Source organism: Gossypium hirsutum, chromosome A11 (genome assembly GCF_007990345.1).
Source record: "Gossypium hirsutum isolate 1008001.06 chromosome A11, Gossypium_hirsutum_v2.1, whole genome shotgun sequence".
In the NCBI taxonomy this organism is placed as follows: Eukaryota; Viridiplantae; Streptophyta; class Magnoliopsida; order Malvales; family Malvaceae; genus Gossypium; species Gossypium hirsutum.
Genome location: NC_053434.1, coordinates 117,308,776 through 117,325,308, shown reverse-complemented (window position 1 = coordinate 117,325,308; position 16,533 = coordinate 117,308,776). Strand labels below are relative to the sequence as shown.

Sequence of the window (16,533 nt, the reverse complement as noted above, 5' to 3'; positions counted from 1 at the left end):
AATAAATAAAATTTAGTGGGTTTAATAATAAATGACATCCTTATGTAATTGGAAAAATTATTGGGTAAATTTTAAATAGAAAAGAAATTAATTAACTTGGTTTTTCTATCAGAATACTCAAGGGACAAGGCCTTTCAGGTACTCTCCCACTAAACTTGACAAGTCTCCCTTTTCTGCAAGAAATGTAAGCAAATATTAATAACTTTGCGTCAATTAATTAAGAGTAAACTATAAAAATAGTCACTTTTATTTGCTTCGTGTTACATTTTAGTCACTTATGTTTGAAATGTTACGTTTTAGTCACTTATATTATTATTTTGTTACGAAGTGATCACTCTTCCGTTAAGTTCTGTTATCTCCCTAACGGTAATCATACATGGCAGTCCAACTAGATATTACTGAATCTGCTAATACGTACTTCATCCGGATGAAGTATGTATTAGCAGATTCACTAATATGATTATATATATATTTACGCATGTATCACATTACAAAAACAAAATTTTAAATACTTATACCTAATAAAACATGTATCTTATTACAATAATAGTTATTTTCCAAATAACATATTGTTTTATAATTTTATTTCTTATTTAATATTTTAATTTAATTTTAATAATGCATACTTTATCCGGATGAAGTATGTATTAGCAGATTCAGTAATATCTAGTTGGACTGCAATGTAGGATTACCGTTAGGGAGATAACAGAACTTAATGGAAGAGTGATCACTTCGTAACAAAATAATAACATAAGTGATTAAAACGTAACATTTCAAACATAAGTGACTAAAATGTAACATGAGGCAAACAAAAGTGACTATTTTTGTAGTTTACCCATTAATTAACTATATATCTACTAATTTGTTGTTTTAAATCTATTGTTACAGTGAGCTAACTCTAAACTATCTTAATGGCACTATTCCTCCGGGGTGGGGTTCTTCTACGCGACTCATTAAGATGTATGTTTATTTCCTTCTCCTTTATGTATGTCTTTCGTGGTTGTAGGGATTGTAACAATTAATTTAATGCAGAAAATACAGATCATTAAATTCAACACATTTTAAGAAATTAAAGTAGAGATTTAGAGATATACCATTTGAAGAGGATGCAGTCATGATTGAAGCTTTAAATTTCTCAATCTCTATTTGCTCAATCAATCATAAAATTTTATTGAAGGTAGAGTTAATTACAAAGCATGGACACTATCCTACTACCAAACAACAAACAATGAATTTCTCACCGCCTGATGTAGCAAGGGCATCAACTCACCTATTCTCATCTCTACAAACATACACCATCTTTAACACTCGAAATACCGTTAATACATTGGTCAATAATCTCAAAAGTTTTAGCAAATTTTCATGGTCTACGTGCCGGATTAGAACACCACAAAGTAGCAACCATTGATTCCGATTGCCACGATCAACTCCCTTCTTCCACAAGGAGTTGAAAAGGGCCTGCAAATGTATGTATATTTATAATCTCAAAAAGCCCAATATTCAAGGGTGAAGGCAAAAAATTTATTTAGGGGGCAAAATTAATTTTGTATACTTTTACGACAATAAAAGTATAATTTCATACAATTTTAATATCTAGGTCTTTATAATTTTTAAATCAAGTTTTTATCATTTTTAGGTGGTCAAAGTATAATTTTACATTTACTAATTTAAACTTTTATAAATTTTAGAACGGTCTAAATGAAAATTTTTCTATTCTATGGCCCCTGAGCTCATTACTTCTTGAGAATCTTTTCTTTATAGTTTGGTTTGTTTTCTTTTAATGTAACTACAAAATTTCATTATTCACTAATCTTTCAATTCTTTCCCTAAAGAAACTTCTATGCTAGAAGAATGAAGAAAGTTGATTAATTAAACCAATTTTGAACCAATATTTGAATGCAAGGTTACTTAAGCTTGTGCAAATGCACGGTTCAAAGAAATTTTATATAAGCTATCATATAAAACACAGAAACCAACTATTATTGAATTAAACATCAGACTTAATCTTTCACAACCAAAATGTAATTGAAACTAAAATTTTAGAAATCCAAAGTACATACAAAGTGTAAGGAATAAATGTCATCAACTATCACTTCCACCTTGGGATGGTTCCCATATAAATGAATTTCTCACTTTCATTCAATTTATTGGTTGTAAGGAATCCCCAAATTAGATTGGGGATATGAGTAATGTCTCTAAATCAATCCTTCTTAACATGTCTTAATTTTTTGTCAAAGAAATATTACTTGACAATAAGTTTCCCATCATAACTCTAGTACCTTTTCCACATCCACTAACCTTCTTTGGCGGAAAGTTATTTCCTTTAGTACATTTATCTTTTTTTTCTTCATAGCTCCATAAGTTGCAACTAGAGTTAAATGTTGTTCATTCTACCTCATTCTCACTTATTCCTAAACGTACTTACTAGTCATCTCATTCAAGTTCCGCTGCTCACTAATGATGTTATAATCAATCTTGAATGGAGAAAACTGAGGAAGTGAATTAAGGATGAAAAACACCAAAAAGAATCCATCCATATTCACCCTTAAAGTTTTAAGTTTTGCAACCTTTTCATTCATGTCCAGTATATGTTGTTGAATTCCTTTATGACCATCATGTTATTTAATTCAACCATCAAAAGGCCAATAAGAGACTTATTAGCATGTTTAAAATGCAACTCTACGGATTTTAGAAAATTTGAGATTGTCAATTTAAGGAAAAAAAATCTTGATATTCACAACAATAGTCATTCTCATAAACATAATACTAAATCTATTCGACCTTGTCCAGGCTTTTGAATATTCCACCTCCTCTGCAATTCTATAGTAACTTTCCGAAGTTTCTCACTTAATAAAGCCATGTCAAGATCTAGCATATCAGATGAAAGTTGAACCCTTTCATACCATTATAAGAAATTCAATCCATTAAAAATCATCATTCCAGATGCAAGAGAATCTAAGGTAATAGGAACTGTATAATCCTCGCTTAATGATATCACCTAAGTTTTCCTTTGGGTAAACTCCAAAATATCAAGTATTCACTCATTATATGTATTAGTATTACATTTAAGCCTAGTATTTTTGTGCTACCTGCATGTGGCCTATAAATATTCATTACACTTCTCTAAGTAACACAAAAAAATAGAAAGAAATACAATTAATAGTGAGTGACTACCCTTTTAAGCTAGTACGAATCTCCATTTTAAAATCAAAATCAAGACTACTATTTAATCTTTTATGTGATTTACGATGATAACACTTAACAATTTAGGTCACTTTCACAATGATCTAAATTATTGAATTTCATTAAAATAAATTAACTATAATATGCACTATCTTATTTTAAAACTATATATAAGTATTAAGTCGAAAATATTAAAGCATTTTAATTATAATAATTTTCTTTGACTACCATGCATATGTAAAACAATAAATCAATGGCAAATATAACATAAATCCCATTGAGAACTTTATAAATTCATATGCATCAAGGAGCGAATAAGATAATGAATATATGAAAAATGTACTTTAAGTAAATTCTTGATTAATTAGCTTATGTTCAAAATAAGTATATATGCTACACCCATATTCCTTGCTATCTAATGAAACATGTAATTTAGAAAGTAAGCATAAAATATGTTAAATTTAACGGTGACTAATTGGTTAGAAATTAATTGCTTGAATGGAAATTTTTGGTTGTAGTAATGATTTTGATTGTCGTTGTGATGAATAAATTAAAAAAAAAACAAATGACACAAAAGATTGTTTACATAGTTCGATTTTCATATATTTTTGTGGAGTTTAGTTAAATGAGTAAATCCACTTATCTTTAATTTCCGATACAACAAGTGACTCAAGTTCTACCACATCCTCAATATAACAGTCTCACTTTTGAATCTAAATATCTAAATCACTCACCCTTAGGTTCATGAGAACTTAGGCAAGAAGCCTAAATTGTTTACTCTCTCAAACGTACTTCTAAAATATATTTCTTAATGAACAATTAAGTGCTCTTAATCTCTGTACAAAATCTATACAAGTCTCTTAATTATTATATAGAAGTTCTCAAGAACATACCATAATACAATTAGAATTTAATCTCTATTATAGAGAAATTAAAATAGTAAAAAGTAATATAATAATAAAGACCAATATAAAATGAACTATTTTGAAAATATGTCTTCAATGCTTCCAATTTAATCTCCACAATCCAAATGATTTGATTGTTTGATCGAATCAAATTTTCAAGATAAACTGTTTCTAATAGAATTGTCTTCAAAATTGGGTTGCATACATCTATGATATCAACATCATTTAAAGCCAATTTCAAAATATGTCAAGTGATGAAAGTGGCCACTTTTCATGAGCACTTAAGGCAGCCACTTTAACAACTCGACTCAACAAAATATATACACGGAAACGTGAATCCATTAATCATGTGCATCCGACTTAATCAATTTAATTTGATATAGAATTTTAATTTAACCATGTTTTGATACCAATTCTTATAACTTAATGCAGAAAATATATGCCCAAAATCATTGAATTCAAAACATGTAAATTAGAGATTTAAAAATATATATCATTTGAAGAGGATACCGCCATTATTGAAGCTTTGAACCCCCTTAACCAATCCTTAATTCTTGACATTCTTCTTCTCTGTATCTAGTCCTTCTACACAGTGTTTTAAATTGATTGATGGAAAGCCTTCAATGGATTTTGTTTTCTTTTACAAGGTTAGTGGCCCGAAAACATAATATGAGTTTAACATGAATACACATATATCTTTCGTGGTGTTTCGGTGTGAATGTAAATGTATATGTGTCTTTCGATGTTGTGTATGTATGTACGAATGTGTATATATATTTCATGGTTGTAGAAACATAAATACACGTAAGAGGTATATATGTGTCATTGTGTTAGTTTTACTTTATGGTGAATAGAATAATTTTTCGTACGTACACTATATATAATGTTACTAAATGCAAAAGATCTATTGTATTTCAGTTCCCTTCTAGGAAATCGATTAACTGGTTCAATCCCCGAAGAGCTAGCAAATCTCAGAAATCTTACCAGCTTGTGAGTTAGATTATAGCAACTTCGAATGTATATATATGAATGATTTTTTTTCATTTTTTAATAAACGTCTAATGGATAATTAATTTTATTTATTGAAAAAACATTGTGTAGAGTCCTTAAGAACAATGATCTTTCAGGAACTTTGCCTGTAGCACTGAGGGATCTACCCAAAATTGAGCGATTGTAAGAGAGACCTTCCTTTAAGAAAAACAAAATTCTAGATGAATTTCATTTCATTATATATATGTAGTATTTTTATTTATAAATGATTTAAGATATATTTGCTGGTTTATTCAGGCATCTTAGTTCCAACAATTTTACTGGTGAAATACCTCCATCATTTGTTAGGTTGACTTCATTGAAGGAGTTGTAAGCAATTCTTAATGTGTTTTTGGTACGAAAGTTTCAACATATTTTATATGATATAGTTATGATAATTTTGTATTCTCAACAGTGAGATTAGTGACAACAACTTTACAGGACAAATTCCTGACTTCATATTCCGAAATTGGACAAATCTTGAAAAGATGTGAGAATTTAATTTAACATTTTCTTTATATATTTAAGTTTTTTTTAATTCATTAGATTTTTGTTTTATCAATCAATTAAATGAATCTATCTTTTTTGTAATGACAGATATATGGAGGGAAGTGGTTTGAGTGGACCAATTCCATCCATTAATGCTACTTTACTTAACTTAACATACATGTAAGCTCCAATAATCTTAAAAGATGGTGAAGATATTCCTTATATAAAAAGTACAGACAAATTAAATTCTTATTTATGTTTGTATATGGTTCTTCATATTGTTGTACAGAATAATTAGTGACTTGAATGGAGCTGAAACAAATTTTACACAACCACTCATCGATGCCAGTTTGCCTAAATTGAAAAGACTGTAAGCATAAATCTGAAATAAGGCAAAGATATATTAGAGTTATGAGATATTAAGGAGTTCCAAAAACAAAAACAAAAAAAGGATTTATTTTGTGATTGAATTACAGAATATTGAGGAGTTGCAATCTCATTGGAGAGATACCCGCTTCTTTTGGGATACTACAAAAGCAAAAAGAAAGTTTTTTGAGAGGTTCAAGTTTAGTTTTTTCATTTTTTTTTTAACACTTGGATTGTAGAAATGGAATTTCAATATTTGCAACCTCTTTCATCCATTTCTAACTTGTATTAGGACATAATTACTTGTGAATTTTGATGCATCTTTTTTAAGTTTCTTTTCAAGAGTTAGATTGAAATATTTTATAAGATGACGTCTGGTTTAATACCATTTTAATAAATTTTCTTGTAGAGATCTCAGCTTTAATAGACTCACTGGAGAAATTCCAAATCAGCTTTCTGATTTTGATTTCGATAATATGTAAGGATATGGTTTTTAGTTGTAGTGTAAACTACATTTTCTTTTAGTTATATACTCATTTGGAACAAATGGAAATAAAAGAAAAACTTGATGATTTCTTTTCATTAGGTTCTTAAATGGAAACAATTTTACTGGATCAGTCCCTTCATGGATACTGGAAACAAATAACAAAATGTAAGATTCACTTCTTATTTAATGTTGAATTCAATTCATTATATGCTTAACAAGTTTGATTAACCAAAATCAAACTAATATCAGCTTTAATAGACTTGTTGCCCATATCAAGCTTTTAATAGAGATATTTATGAGTATACCTGCAGACTCTTAATGAAAATAATATTCTAAACTTTTTTATTTGCAGGGATCTTTCATACAACAACTTCAATAACACAGGTGGATCAAGCTGTCAAATAAGGAATACCGTGTATGACAAGTTTCTCCTCTAACTCCATTAGTGGATCTTTGTTGTAAATCGTTGTATATATATCATTTGTGGTTGATTGTGGATCTGCAGGAACTTGTTCGCAAGCATTGCAAAAGTCAATAACTCGTAAGTGTCAACACAACAACAATCATTAAACTAATTTTTTTTGTCTTTCAGCCACTTCAATTCTGGGATTTTAATGCCTAAGCTTTTTAATTGTTTTATTAGAGGAATTGCTCCATGTTTGAGAAGCCAAATTAAATGCACAGGCGAGCGTGAGTACAAATTTCATATTTGTTAGATATTCAGAATTGCTTGTGACACTTCATCTATGTTAATGCTGATATACATTTGCTAATTCAACTTAGTTTAGATGATATTATTGTTATCGCAATAGTTAGAAGGACATTAATTTTATCACATTTAAACTCGTATTATCTTCTATTTAAAGATTTACGGAATATGGATAATAAAATGAAAGTGGACTTTTTCTCTAGTATTTAAGTCAAGTTCGAATGCTACCTAAATACTACTCAACTCAAACAGAATTAAGCTCGTATCGTAAAATGGATGACCACATGTGTGATTATACTAAAAAATTTATCAAATATAGCAACAATTTTTTAGCTGCTATTTGTTATTACTAACCCCCTAATTAAAATGAGACAGAAATTTTTTTTGAAATAATATTGGGGTAAGCATAAGGTCACATAGTTTAAATTCATATTAAATAGGTGTATGACAAAAGCTTTTAAGTATCCCTTCATAACAGAAATAATTCTTCCTTGTGTGCTATTTCTTGTGTTGTATTCTTTAAAGTTTCCTTTCTCCTCTTTTCCATGTGATTGCTACAAACTATTGTTATATTCCTCAGCTTTGCACTTTGTCCGTATAAACTGTGGTGGGGGAGAAATAACTGTTAATGGCAGCACTTACGAAGCCGATAACGATCAAGCTGGGCCTTCGACATTTTACCAAAGTACCAACTGGGCATTTAGCAGCACCGGAATTTTTCTAGACGATAGCAACTCCGACGATAAATATTTTTTAGACAATGGACAAGTTTCTTTCAATGGTAGTGATGAACAACTCTACAAAAATGCAAGGCTTGCGCCTAGCTCTTTGACTTACTATGCATTCTGTCTCGCCAATGCAACGTACACAGTAAATCTTCATTTCGCTGAGATTCAGTTCACTAATGATCAAAATTACAGCAGCTTGGGGAGGCGCATATTTGATGTTTACATTCAGGTTCGTTTTTAGTATCATTCTTGTTACTACTAAGTTCTATATGTTAGAATTTGGTTTAGCTTAATTGGTTTACATGTTATCCTGATTTGGGTGAGTGTCGAATTTTCGATATAAATATACACAAATGTTGCTTTACAACATGTGCTTGCACGGAAAGTAAGGTTAAATGGAACGGATAATAATTGCAGGGGAAGCGGGTGCTGAAGGATTTCAATATTAAAGAAAAAACAGGAATGGCAGGCATACCAACAGTAGAACCATTCAATGCAACTGTAAGCGATAGCACTTTAGAGATTCGTTTCCAATGGGCCGGAAAAGGGACAACTTCTATACCCGAGAAAGGCATTTACGGCCCTCTAATCTCAGCAATATCCATTTTTGATCCTAGTAGGTTTTCAATTCATTTCTCTTATCATTCCCAGTTAATTGCAGACGTAGATACTAGGATTCGGACCTCGCATCGTCTCTTAGAAGTGGTTTTATATATTAACTGGACTAAGCCTCGAGTGATCGGCTGATAGGCAGATCTCTAGGCCTTATCTCTGTTCTTTCATTTGTTGATATGTCACATCTAATATATTATGCTTTCGACTAAGATGTTCATATCATCAATGCAACGTACTTATATATAATTTTGTTGAACCAGAATATAAACCTGGCAGTGGTATCTCAGCAGCTATAGTGGTCGGTATTGTGGCCGGAGTAGTGTTTGCTGCTTTACTGATTTTAGGCATCCTTTGGTGGAATGGCTGTTTAAGACGGAAGAGTACATTGGAACAAGTTATTTAAACGGAATATCATTATACTCTGTTTCATACAACAGTTGCACCGTCTTTATTCTGCGGTTTTCAGTTCTTTTTTCTATTGATACTCATCAAAATTGATCCTAATATCATATGTTATGCGACTGAAAACACGTTTGTGATCGCAATTTAAACCCGGTCATTCCTTTTTTTCATGATTTTGGCATAAAATAGTAAACATATGTAGTGTCCATAAGTCCAATTCAAATGATATTATAAATTTTTCTTATAATAGGTTTAACATGTTCCACAGATCTAAAAGGTATAGAGTTGCAGACAACTTCCTTTACCTTAAGGCAAATTAAAGCTGCTACAAACGATTTTCATGCTTCTAATAAGATTGGAGAAGGTGGTTTTGGTCCCGTCTACAAGGTAATCATGTGCAACACTTTCTGCAGGTAAATTGTTCATGATGGGACCTGGTAATCATTTTTTTTTCAAACGCAGGGCACTCTAGCAGAAGGCACGATGGTCGCTGTTAAGCAGTGTTGCGCGGAAGCGTGTGAAAGAGTAAAATTATTGTACTGAAAAATCACACTAAGTTCAATTCCCAGGAAAGAGAGGTGGATCACGAGGATCGCTTACATACCAGATCTTTCCTAGCCAGAATATCACTCTATCGTAATTTAATAGCACAATAAATCACTACAATGACACTTGCAAAATATGCAGAACAAAAATAAAGAACACTAGAATTTTAACGAAGGTTCAGCAAATTTTGCCTACGTCCTCGGGCACTACCAAATATATTTCACTCCAAAAATACAAGTGAAAGTTTACAAATAGGGAGAGAGAACAATTGCCTTAAGTAGAGAATGGCAAGTGTGGGATGAAGAAAGTAAGAAATGGTTAGGCCTATTTATAGTTGAGGTTCAAGGATCAACTTGCAATGTCCCTATACAATTAGGGACCAAAATTGCAATTATCCCATGCCAACTTTTAACCCAACTTGCCAACCAATTTTACTTTCTACTTTCGGTGCCCACCCTTTTTGACTTTTCAAACAATGGGTGGGTTCCAATAATCTCCACCTTGAAGATTTGATTAGGATAATCTTATCTTCACACAATTCTTTCTGCCTTTGACAACAATACTTGATAGTGCCTTCTTCAACTGTTAAACTTGCAGGATATTAATCAAGTTCAAACAATGTTCGAACTTGGTTGCTGTTACCACCTTGGTCATCATATCTGCGGGATTATTTGCATTCTTGATCTTCTGAAGACAAATTTTCCCCTCTTCAATAATTTCCCGCACAAAATGGAATCGTACGTCGATATGTTTTGTACGTGCATGATAGACTTGATTCTTTGCTAAATGAATAGCACTTTGACTATCACAATACACGTTAATATGCTCCTGAACCAACCCCAAGGTTTTAGCCATACCTTGTAACCAAATAGCCTCCTTTACAGCCTCTGTTACAGCCAGGTACTCGGCTTCTGTGGTTGACAATGCAACTGTAGACTGTAGTGTAGACTTCCAACTTATTGGTCCTCCAGCAAGTGTAAACACATAACCGGTGGTTGATCTTCGCTTGTCCAAATCACCGGCATAGTCAGAATCAACGTACCCAATAACACCTTTACCAAGTGTATTATCCTGCTTGAACAGTAATCCAACATCCACGGTCTTCTAAATATACCGTAGAATCCATTTCACAGCTTGCCAATGTCCTTTTCCAGGATTATGCATATACCTGCTCACTATACTAACTGCCTGTGAAATGTCGGGTCTTGTACACACCATTGCATACATCAAGCTACCCACTGCATTAGAATACGGAACTTGCAACATGTATTCTCGTTCCGTATTCGTCGAAGGAGATAGTTGTGCAGAAAGCTTGAAATGAGAAGCCAACGGGGTACTTACAGGTTTGGTCTGCTCGTTCATACCAAACTGCTGTAGTACTTTCTTCAAATACTGCTTCTGAGACAAGCTAACTCTGCCATGAGCTCTATCTCTACATATTTCCATGCCGATAATCTTTTTAGCTTCTCCTAGATCTTTCATCTCAAACTCGAGATTGAGTTGAGTCTTCAATCTCTCAATCTCAACTTTGCTCTTAGATGCTATCAGCATATCATCAACATATAAGAGCAAGTATATGAAAGTTCCTTCTTGTAGCTTCTGAAAATATACGCAATGATCAAATTTACTTCTTGTGTACCTTTGCCCTTTCATGAACTGATCAAATCGCTTGTACCACTGCCTCGGAGATTGTTTCAATCCATAAAGCGACTTTGTCAGTTTGCAAACCCAATTTTCTTTATCAGCAACATTGAATCCATCAGGCTGAGTCATATAGATTTCCTCTTCCAAATCACCGTGTAAAAATGCTGTCTTCACATCAAGCTGAACTAGTTCAAGATCGTATTGCGCAACCAAGGCTAGCAAAATCCGAATAGACGAATGCTTCACAACTGGAGAAAACACTTCATTGTAGTCTATTCCTTCTTTCTGAGCGTAACCCTTTGCTACCAATCTAGCCTTGTATCGAATTTCATTTTTACCAGGAAATCCTTCCTTCTTTGCATATACCCATTTGCATCCAATTGCCTTCTTTCCCTTGGGCAGTCTCACCAACTCCCAAGTCCTATTTTTATGAAGAGACTGCATTTCTTCATTCATAGCTTGCTTCCACTTTACACCATCAGAGTTACTTATTGCTTCTGTGTAAGTGGAAGGAACATCATCATCTGCAATTGGAAGTGCATAGGCCACCATATCATCAAAGCGAGCAGGCTTACGAATCTCTCTTCTTGGCCTCCTATATGCAATTGAATCTTGTTGCTGTAGAAGTTCTTGGGTCGAAACTTCTTCATCATTTGTTCTTTCAATATTAGCTGGATCATCATTAACCTTTTCAAACTCCACCTGCTGCAAAGTACTACTGGTTTTGTCATCCTTTTGTGAATCCTCGTTCTTCATCATGGTTGATTCATCAAAAGTTACATCTCTACTGAAAACAATCTTCCTTGTATCAGGACACCAGAGACGGTATCCTTTTACACCACCAGTTATACCCATGAATAATACTTTCTTTGCTCTTGGGTCTAACTTAGATTCTTTTACATGATAATATGCAGTGGAACCAAAAACATGTAAAGAATCATAATCAGTAGCAGGTTTACCAGTCCACATCTCCATAGGAGTTTTTCCATTTATTGCAGCTGATGGCAATCGGTTAATTAGATGGCACGCATATGTAACTGCCTCAGCCCAAAATTCCTTGCCCAATCCAGCATTGGACAACATACATCGAACTTTCTCCAGTATAGTCCGATTCATGCGTTCTGCCACCCCATTCTGCTGTGGTGTATCTCGAACAGTGAAGTGTCGCACAATGCCCTCATCTTGACATACTTGTAGAAATGGATCATTTTTGTACTCAGTACCATTATCTGATCGAAGTCGTTTGACCTTTCGACCTGTCTGAGTCTCCACCATCTTCTTCCACTTCAGAAATGCATCCAAAACTTCATTTTTTCTTTTCATTAGATACACCCATACTTTTCTTGAATAATCATCAAGAAAAGTGACAAAATAGTGCATACCTCCCAAAGAAGCCACTTTGGTAGGTCCCCACACATCATTGTGAACATAGTCCAGAATTCCTTTCGTATTGTGAATTGCTGAACCAAATTTTACCCTCGTCTGCTTGCCCAGAACACAATGTTCACAGAATTCCAATTTGCAAGAATTTGCACCTTTCAACAAGCCTTGCTTCGCCAAAGTCTGCAAAGCTTTTTCACCAGCATGTCCCAATCGCCTATGCCATAACCTGGTAGCCTCTGAATCTGCATCTTTCGCAGAAGCTGTTGATGTTGATCCAATAACTGTACTTCCATTTAAATAGTACAAGTTATTTCTTCTAGTGCCTTTCATCACCGTCAATACCCCAGCTACTACCTTTAGTAATCCATCTCTCAAAGTGATTGTGAGCCCTTTAGATTCTAGGGCCCCTAATGAGATGAGATTTTTCTTCAAGCTGGGTACATAGCGAACATCTGTCAGAACTTGGATTGAGCCGTCATGGTTCTTCAATTTGATTGTACCTACACCCATTGTCTTACAGGCACTATCATTGCCCATAAAAACAACTCCACATTCTAGTTCTTCAAGACTAGAAAACCAGTCCTTATTAGGACACATATGGTAAGTACATCCCGAATCCAATATCCACTCATCCGTTTGACATGCCATTGCCATGCCAACCAAGCTAAAGTCTGACTCCTCATCATGCTCCGCTACACATGCATTAGAAATAGACTTGCCCTTTTGTAACTTAGGACAATTCTTTTTCCAATGCCCTTTCTCACGACAAAAGGCACATTCATCTTTGGCGGGTCTCCCTTTGGACTTACCCCTTCTACCAGGTTTGCTGCTGTGTGAACGACCTCTTACTGTTAAGACTTCTGCAGTTGTATCTCTGTGATCTCTTTTATCTTTCTTTCGAGTCTCAGATCTATACAACGCACTACAGACTGCATCAAATGTGATTGAATCTTTCCCATGAAGCAATGTGGTGGTGAGATGATCATATTCATCAGGAAGGGAATTCAACAACAATAATGCCTTGTCTTCATCTTCAAATTTCTCATCCAAATTTAGCAAGTCTGCTAAAATTTTATTGAATGAGTTCACATGGTCATTCATCGACATACCGGGTGCATACGTGAACCGAAAAAGTTTCTTTTTCATATAAAGCCTATTTTCAAGACTTTTCTTTAGAAACTTTTCTTCCAATGTATCCCACAGCTTCTTCGCTGATGTCTCCCTCATGACGGAGTACTTCTGCTCTTTGGCCAAACATAGGCGGATTGTACCACACGCCTGTCTATTGATCTTGGCCCACTCCTTGTCATCCATCTTGTCAGGTTTTTTCTTCAAGGGCTATATCCAGCTCTTGCTGACATAAGACATCCAGGATCTCACACTGCCACATACCAAAATTATTGGTACCGTCAAATTTCTCTACTTCAAATTTTGCATTTGTCACAGTAGTCCTTGCTGATGACGATGCTGCTGCCATTTTTCTCCTCAATCCCAACTACTGTATACGTGAACAGTACCGTATACGTGAATAGTGCTGTATACGTGAACAGTACTGTATACGTGAATAGTGTCGTATACGTGAATAGTACCGTAAACGGTCGTATTCCCCAAGTACGAACCTGGCTCTGGTACAAATTGTTGCGCGGAAGCGTGTGAAAGAGTAAAATTATTGTACTGAAAAATCACACTAAGTTCAATTCCTAGGAAAGAGAGGTAGATCACGAGGATCGCTTACATACCAGATCTTTCCTAGCCAGAATATCACTCTATCGTAATTTAATAGCACAATAAATCACTACAATGACACTTGCAAAATATGCAGAACAAAAATAAAGAACACTAGAATTTTAACGAGGTTCAGCAAATTTTGCCTACGTCCTCGGGCACTACCAAATATATTTCACTCCAAAAATACAAGTGAAAGTTTACAAATAGGGAGAGAGAACAATTGCCTTAAGTAGAGAATGGCAAGTGTGGGATGAAGAAAGTAAGAAATGGTTAGGCCTATTTATAGTTGAGGTTCAAGGATCAACTTGCAATGTCCCTATACAATTAGGGACCAAAATTGCAATTATCCCATGCCAACTTTTAACCCAACTTGCCAACCAATTTTACTTTCTACTTTCGGTGCCCACCCTTTTTGACTTTTCAAACAATGGGTGGGTTCCAATAAGCAGCTATCAGCTCGATCGAAGAAAGGAAACCGTGAGTTGGTGACTGAGATTGGCATGATTTCAGCTCTACAACACCCTTATCTTGTAAAGTTGTATGGATGTTGCATTGAAGGAAACCAACTGATGCTTATATACGAGTACCTGGAAAACAACAGCCTTGCTCGTGCATTATTTGGTACAACCTCATCCAATGTCTACCTATTCTAACATGAATGAGAAGTATGTGAATACATATAACTGAGCCACTCTTTTTATTTTGAAAATGAAAAGGGCCACAAGAATCTCAGTCGATATTAGACTGGCCAACAAGGAAGAAGATCTGCATTGGTATAGCAAGAGGATTAGCTTACCTCCATGAAGAATCAAGGTTGAAGATTGTGCATAGAGACATCAAGGCCTCCAATGTGTTGCTTGATAAGAATCTTAACCCTAAAATATCCGACTTTGGTTTGGCTAAGCTTGATGAAGAAGATAATACCCACATTAGCACCCGAATTGCAGGAACTTAGTAAGTCTCATTTCAGATTCATTCTCACTATTCATTGATGTTAACCTATAAAAAGCTGTATTTAATTGACGATGTTAAATTTCCAGTGGCTATATGGCTCCTGAGTATGCATTGCATGGCCATTTGACAGAGAAAGCGGATGTTTATAGTTTTGGGATAGTGGCTCTTGAAATTGTTAGTGGGAGGTGCAACACTAGAATCCGCCCAAAGCAAGAACCTTTCATTCTCCTTGAATGGGTAAATTAAGTTATCATTCTTTCTTCCATTATGCATCTTCATTACTATGTTGCTATGTTGCTCCCACTCTTATTTTTCTAAAGTATTTGTTTCCAACACGTGTTCAACATATTCATTTCCGCATTCAACACACATATGTATCAAATGTCAAGAACATATTACATATGCCAGACACGACTACTTTATACACATGACAAAGAAAGCTTATGCATTAGTGAGTTTGAACGTCATATTTTATGAAATGAAACTGAAAGTGGAAATTAAATTTTGTGTTTTTCTAGGCTCATGTATTGAAGGAGAATGGGAACTTGTTGGAATTAGTTGATACAAGGATCGGCTCAGATTGCGACAAAAACGAGGTGATGACAATGATAAATGTTGCTCTATTATGCACAAATCCCACAGCTTCAGCTAGACCTCCAATGTCTTCGGTGGTGAGCATACTTGAAGGCAAGGCCGAAGTTCAGGAGTACTGCACAGATTCAATGTCCTCTTCAAGCTGTCAAAAGAATGTTGAAACTATGAAAAAGTTGTATAGGAAACTTGAAGATGATGATGATGCAGATATTAGCCAGACTAAGAGTATGTTAGGTGATGCGCCATGGACCACTTCTTCAACATCTGCTGCTGATCTCTATCCAGTTAGTTTGACTTCTGGGTATTGGCAGAATAGAGATTCCACAAACTAGAAACAATTTTCTATCACCATCTTGCTGCTGGAATAAGTTCATAGAGAATCAGACAACGTATAATTCCCCTCCCCCTCCCAAAAGTTTAGTACTCCTTTTGAACCCAAGGCTTAATTAGCCCTTTTGTCCAATAAATTTAACGATGGAATTTCGATATTTGTATACCTATTTTCTCTCATTATCAAACTGCAATAACCACCATTGACTTAGTCACAACAATAATTATTCTATTTTGATCTTGTTATCTTTTTTTTAAATTACTTATCTTATTTTTCATTTCAAATTTAATGTTATTTTTTAAAATTCCTTTTATCTTTTCTTTATGGTTTCATGAGTTATGTAACTCTATAAATAGTTACCTACATCTCAATAAACCCATTCACTTTTTCATTACTCCAAGTTCAAATGAGCATTTTTTTTCCTTTTCTCTTTTCCCTCG

The 16,533-nt window shown here is 34.1% G+C and overlaps 1 protein-coding gene and 1 long non-coding RNA gene across 2 annotated transcripts; both read left to right on the top strand.

The window, feature by feature from the left end:
- The first annotated feature begins 5,536 nt into the window (after window positions 1-5,536).
- Window positions 5,537-5,983, top strand: LOC121209422 (uncharacterized). The gene is made up of 3 exons (XR_005904553.1): window positions 5,537-5,607; window positions 5,715-5,786; window positions 5,896-5,983. It is a non-coding gene; the product is annotated as an uncharacterized lncRNA (long non-coding RNA).
- Window positions 5,984-6,566: 583 nt separating this feature from the next.
- Window positions 6,567-16,094, top strand: LOC121203520 (probable leucine-rich repeat receptor-like serine/threonine-protein kinase At3g14840). The gene is made up of 9 exons (XM_041082180.1): window positions 6,567-6,624; window positions 7,749-8,125; window positions 8,314-8,512; window positions 8,772-8,891; window positions 9,182-9,300; window positions 14,664-14,835; window positions 14,931-15,168; window positions 15,255-15,405; window positions 15,687-16,094. Exons 1-9 carry the CDS (start codon window positions 6,567-6,569, stop codon window positions 16,092-16,094), a joined length of 1,842 nt encoding a protein of 613 aa, XP_040938114.1.
- Window positions 16,095-16,533: the final 439 nt, after the last annotated feature.

Bases quoted from the DNA above. Each gene is read 5' to 3' on its own strand.
- LOC121203520 (XM_041082180.1), top strand. From the start codon at position 6,567: ATGGAAACAATTTTACTGGATCAGTCCCTTCATGGATACTGGAAACAA. The intron at 6,625-7,748 runs GTAAGATTCACT...TATATTCCTCAG, and splicing joins CTGGAAACAAATAACAAAAT to CTTTGCACTTTGTCCGTATA. The intron at 15,406-15,686 runs GTAAATTAAGTT...GTGTTTTTCTAG, and splicing joins CTTTCATTCTCCTTGAATGG to GCTCATGTATTGAAGGAGAA.